Raw genomic sequence first — 6023 nt, forward strand, 5'->3', positions numbered from 1 at the left:
GGAGGAGGAGGGAGGAGACAGCAAGGTGGGAATAGGGGAAGAGGCAAAGAAACATCAGTGGGGTAGAGCCAGGGACAGAGGTGGAGAGGTGCAGAGAGAGAAAGACAGAGACACAGACATCTAGGAAGAAACAGATACAGACAGTGATAACAGAAAACTTAGTGAGAGACACCTAGAGAGAGATTAAGAGAGAGAGATTGTAAAGGCCTAGAGAGAGGTAAACAGAGACACACAGAGACACAAGACCAGCGACAAAGAAATAAGCAAAGACCTCAAGGTGGGTGGTTGACAGAGACCTAGAGACAAAAAGAAAGAGACCGAGGTAGAGAGAAAATAGGAAAAGGAAAGAAATGAAGCAGTTTTATTGCCAGAGACAGAAAGAGAGCCAGCAGTAGAGGAGAGAGAGAGAGAGAGAGAGAGAGAGAGAGAGAGAGAGATGCAACAGAGTTGGGTAGAGGGAAAAGAGCAGGGCCTGGGGAAAAGAGGGGCTGGAGCTACCGGGAGGGTGGACCCTTGGCCTGAGTGAACTGACCAGACTGGACCCAGGCCCCAGGCCCACAGTGCAGGGCAAAGTGCCCAAGAGGCCTGGTGGAGGGGCTGGGAGCATCTAATTTCACTGCGCCTTGAACAAGCCACTCCCTCCCGTGGCCTGCCGCTGGCTGCCCTCTCTGCCTGAAATGCTCTTCTCCCAGACATTTACTCAAATGTCACCTTCTCAGTGAGGCCTTTCTGACCCTCCCCAACACTCTCTGTCTTTCTTTCCTTCTTCCCGGTTCTTCCTTGCATTTAACACGAGCACAATGTGTATGCTATTTGTTTATCTTGTCTTTCTCCCCGAGGAGGATGTCATTCCATGAGGGCAGGAATTTTGGTCTGTTTTGTTCATAGCTGTATCCCCAATGCCTAGGAAAAGAGTCTGGCACATGGTAGGTACTCAATACATATTTGTTGAATGAATGAATGAATGAATGAATGAGAGACAGAGAAAGAGATGACAGAAACAAAGTGTGTGTGTGTGTGTGTGTGTGTGAGAGAGAGAGAGAGAGAGAGAGAGAGAGAGAGAGCAGTGAAGGCAGAAAAACAAGGAGAGGGAGAGGGAGAGGGAAGGAAAGAGACACAGAGATGCACAGGTAGATCGAGGCTGGAGGCCAAGAGACAGAGCAGGTGAGAAAAAGTCGCAGAGCCAGGGCACAGTGGAAGAAACCATAGGAAGGGCCAGGGACAAACAAGTGAAGGACTGACTGTTCATGCCCAGACTCAGCTCAGAAGCCGATCAAATGCCTCTGAAAATGAACTGAAATCAATCCCTCCAGGCCATCACCTGTCAACATGTCAACCATCAGTCCTCAGGGTGAGGAAAACCCCCAGGAGGGTGAAAGATGGCATGGCTCAAATCCCATCTGGGCCACTTCCTGGCTGTGACCTGGGGCAAGTGAATGACCCTCTCTAAGCTTCATGTGCAAATGCAGGTAAGGACAGCACCCAGCTGGGCCAGGTCCAGGCTAGGCAAGGCCACAGACAGACTCAGTGACTTGCCCAGAATCTCACAGGCTGAGGGGCGGAGCTGGGACTAGGATCTGACTCTGTCTCAGCCCAGGGCCCGAGCCCCCAACTCTGCATGGCTGTGCCCCCCCACTTTTGTGTGTGGACAGTAATGCCTCCCTCCATGAATGATGTTTTATCACTTCTACCTGATGGGAAAGCCATCCCTAGACCAGTAAATAACTGGGAGCTGAGAGGAGGGGTGCAAGAATTGGGTCTGTCTCAATCCCTGCTGTGCTCCCAGCCTCACCCAGCACCAGCCTTAGGCAGATGCACCCTCTGGGCTCACACAGCCCCCCTGCAGTTCTCCCATCCTGGCCCTGATCACTCTGGGCCATTCTTGTCAGACAGTGGGCGAGCTCTGTGAGGGCAGGAATCGTGTCCTGTACTGGTCACTGCTCTGCCCCACACAGGGCCCAGAACACAGTATAGACCCTATCTGTTTAATTGGCTGAAGAATAAATGAATAAACAACAGAATGAAAGGAGCAACTAATGACTGAAAAGGGATGAAGAGTGAAGCAGAGAATGACCATCCTTCAGGTTCTTCCTCCTCAGTTCTGCAGGGCCCAGCATATAGCAGACACTCAAGAAATAAGAGACAGCCCATGCCCTAGCTGGTTTGGCTCAGCGGATAAAGCATCAGCCTGCAGACTGAAGGGTTTCGGGTTCGATTCTGGGTTGCAGGCTCAATCCCCAGTAGGTGGCGTGCAGGAGGCAGCCGATCAATGATTCTCTCTTATCATTGCTGTTTCTATCTCTTTCTCCCTCTCCCTTTCTCTCTGAAATTAATAAAAATATATATTTTAAAAAAGAGAAAGAGACAGCCCTGGCAGGTGTTTCTTAGTGGTTAGAGCATCGGCCCACACACCAAAAGGTCTCAGGTTCGATTCCCCAGTCAAGGGCAAGTACCTGGGTTGTGGGGTCTCCCCTCCCCCTTCCCCGCCTGGTCGGAGCATGTGTGGGAGGCATCCAGTTGATGTGTATCTGACCTCTCTCTCTCTCTCTCTCTCTCTCTCTCTCTCCCATGCATGAATGCACATGCACACAAACACACAACTCATGAAGAAAGCATTATTATCCTCTTTTTAAATTTGAGAGAATTGAAGCTTATAGTTTCTTCCTTCCTCCCTCCCACTCTCTCTGAAAAGCTTGAAAAAAATATCCTCTGGTGAGGATTAATAAACAAAAAAAAGAAACAAGAGACGAAGGAAGGTCAGGCCTGGAGTGGGGGACACTGGATCGTGAGTTTTTGGCCTCAGGACCAGAATCCCCTTAAAAGTTTGCTTTAGAAAGCTCCAGCCTTGGAAAAGGAGGCTGGGGCCTTGGGGTGTGGATGGTGGTAAACAGGTGTGCTTTCCATCAAGAGATGGGAAGACATGCCCGCTGGTGTGGCTCCGTGGTTTAGCATCAGTCGATCCATGAACTAGGAGGTCATGGTTTGATTTTAGGTCAGGGCACAAGCCCGGGTTTCAGGCTCGATCCCCAGTTGGGGGCGTGCAGGAGGCAGCCGATCAATATTTCCCTCCCATAATTCATGTTTCTATCTTTCTTTCCTTTCTTCTCTGAAATCAATAAAAATATATTTTTTAAAAAAGATGAGAAGACACAAGGAGGGCCACTGAGACCTCTGCCAGCCTGGATCAGGGCAGAGAGGGGAAAGCTGGGGTCACCAGGAGGGGCAGAAACAGTGAGGGTGACAAGGAAGTGGGTCTGAAGGAAACCCTATAAAGGACTCTACTTGAAAGCTGAGATTTTGTTTTGCTTTGTTCAGGGTCTAGAATAGTGCCTGGCACACAGTAGATGCTCAGTAAATGTCTTTGCTTGATTAGTACAAGGACAGTCAAGAGACGGGGCAGCGGTGACAGGTAGACGGTGACACACAAACACACATTCTGCATACCACTTCCTAGAGAACCAGCCGGTGTTCATTCCCAATATTTGACAACCAGCATAGCAGGGGACACCATCCCATCGGAAAAGCTGGGACAGGACCTGTGTGTGGCCATGAGCTAGGAATCCGGGGATGTCCCGGGTTCCCAGGGAGAGGCCAGAACAGCAGGGCAGATTTGGGGCATCCAGGAAGATATGGTAACATTTTCACAACCAGCCCAGCTATCCCAGGCTGAGGGCAGGGCTCCGGAGAGAAACTTTTCATCATATATCCTCTTGTATCTTTGGGTTGGCAACCACCAGTTAGTTACCTTTTCACAAAATGTCAATTTAAATAAAACCTAAAAGCAATATAGAATTAAATAGAAATCAGAGACGGGCAGAGAAGCAGAAACTGTGGTGGAAAGGAGCGGAACCTTGGCCTCCTCACCCCTCCCCTTGCCCCTGGGACTGAGGGACCTACTTCTCCAATAGCTGGGCCACTGCCTCCTGGGCCTGCTCCCCGTAGATGTTGCCCTGCCTCCGCAGGCCCTCCGCAGCCTGCACGGCCACATGCATCTTCTGCTGGTTCAGCTCCATTGTGGTGAGAAAATCCCGGTGTTGTTTCAATGCCTCCTCCACCGACTCCACTGTGCCCGGGAGCTCCAGACCCGACAGCACCAGCTCCTGGGAAGGGTGGTACACAGGTCAGATACACCTCCCCGCCTCCCAGCCCCCCGTCCCAGGACCTGGGAGAGGTGGCCAGCCTGGGTTGCCACACCGCTCTCTTCCCTCTTGCTTCCGGCATCAAACGCATCAGGTATGGTCCCACCCCACCCAGGGCCTGTGCTCATGCTGGTCCCTCTGTCTGGCAGTCTGTCCTTCCAGATAACCCCATGGCTGGCTCCTACACTTTCTTCAGATCTCTGCCAGAAATATCACCCTTCCCCACCCCAGCCATATCCCTTCCCCCTGCTTTATCATTTATAGCATATACCTGACATAATATCATATATGCATGTACTCATGTATTGTCTCCTCCCCCGCATATGTACACACACACTAGAATGCCAGCCATGTGCAGGTGGAATTTTGTATTTTGTTTCCTTATGTGTTCTCAGCCCCTCAGGAGCGCCTCCTACCGGGGAGGCACTTAGTAAATATTTGGCTAATTGATAAAGATGGAACTGGTAAAAAGTGGGGGGCGGGTCAGAAAGGGTCTCTCAAGGCCACCTCAGCTACAATGTTTAGTAACCCCATGAATCTAGGGCAGTGGTTCTCAACCTTCTGGCCCTTTACATACAGTTCCTCATGTTGTGACCCAACCATAAAATTCGTGTCGTTGCTACCTCATAACTGTAATGTTGCTACTGCTATGAATCATAATGTAAATATCCGATATGCAAGATGGTCTTAGGCGACCCCTGTGAAAGGGTCGTTCAACCGCCAAAGGGGTCGCGACCCACAGGTAGAGAACCGCTGATCTAGGGGCTCCCCTCTGTCCCCCCCCTGATAATCCTCCCACGAAGTCAGCTTTCTCTAGGTGACCAGCACTGATCCCCGGAAGTTGGCCCTACTCTTGGACCATCTGAAAACTGGTGTTCTATCTTGCCCAAATCCCAAACTTGGTTCCCAAGCCACAATGATCTCAAAATTGGATCACTGTTCCCAGAGAACCAGCACACTTGATTCCTCAGGCTACAAACACAGTTACCGCCTCCGGAGAATCTGCAAGCTGCCAGCCCCAATAAGATCATCTGCTAATCTAAGCACCCACAACCTCATGATCCACAATCATTTACTGATCCAAATAATCTCTCTGCCTGATTACCTCCTTCCATAGTTTTTGCCTTCTGTCCTCTGTTAGGATAAAGATTATCCACCCCAAGATTTTTTTTGAACCCCATTAACCATCACCAGTCATCCTCATACTCCATTTCCTTCCAGATAAGTCACAAACGCAGGAAGCCACTCCAATGAACAGCCAAGTGCATTACTCACTCAGGATGATCCACAAACCGTTAGTCACCTCAGCTAAGACACCAGCCCTCCCGTCCTAATCCTCAAATTCTGTTACACGCATGCCCACACATGTTCACACCGGATGATCCACACATGCAACTATCTATACCAGATACTTTCCCCACTTCCACTCACCTCCAATAGACCACAAACCCAATGGTCCCCGCAAACACACGCCTCCATTCACTTCCCTGTCGCGTCAGTTCCGCACAGTCTCGGACCCGACCCGGACCCGCGTGAACCCCCAAGCTGGCACCTGGTTGCGCAGCACGGCCAGCGCCTGGCGTAGGTCTCGCAGGAAGAGCTGGTAGACGTGCGCCTGGACTAGCGCCTCCCTGCGCGCCTCCCACAAGCCGAGCAACTTGTGCCAGCCAAGTTCGAGGTGCGGCAGCCACTCGTCCAGCGCCAGGCCTGGGCCCAGCTCTGCGCCGTCGGCCGCCAGCAGCGCCTCGCTGGCCGCCACGATGTGCGCATAGTCCTCCTCGCGCCGGTCCACTTCCTCCTTGAGGGCCGCGTGGCGCGCCAGCAGCGCGTCCGCCTCTTCCAGGCTGCCGGGTAGGGGTCCCTCGTCACCCCCCGCCCCCTCCT

The 6023-nt window shown here is 51.7% G+C and overlaps 1 protein-coding gene across 1 annotated transcript in view; it reads right to left on the reverse strand.

Annotated features, from left to right (window-relative positions):
* The window catches only part of SPTBN4 (spectrin beta, non-erythrocytic 4), a 75984-nt gene that overhangs the window by 34758 nt on the left and 35203 nt on the right, over positions 1–6023 (reverse strand). Inside the window, 2 exon segments of the mRNA XM_015560940.1 lie at positions 3898–4100; positions 5692–6023. The exon segment at positions 5692–6023 is cut by the window's right edge and continues 5 nt beyond it. Coding sequence (XP_015416426.1) covers positions 3898–4100; positions 5692–6023 — 535 coding nt within the window.

This window comes from Myotis davidii, unplaced genomic scaffold (assembly GCF_000327345.1).
Source record: "Myotis davidii unplaced genomic scaffold, ASM32734v1 scaffold736, whole genome shotgun sequence".
NCBI lineage: Eukaryota > Metazoa > Chordata > Mammalia > Chiroptera > Vespertilionidae > Myotis > Myotis davidii.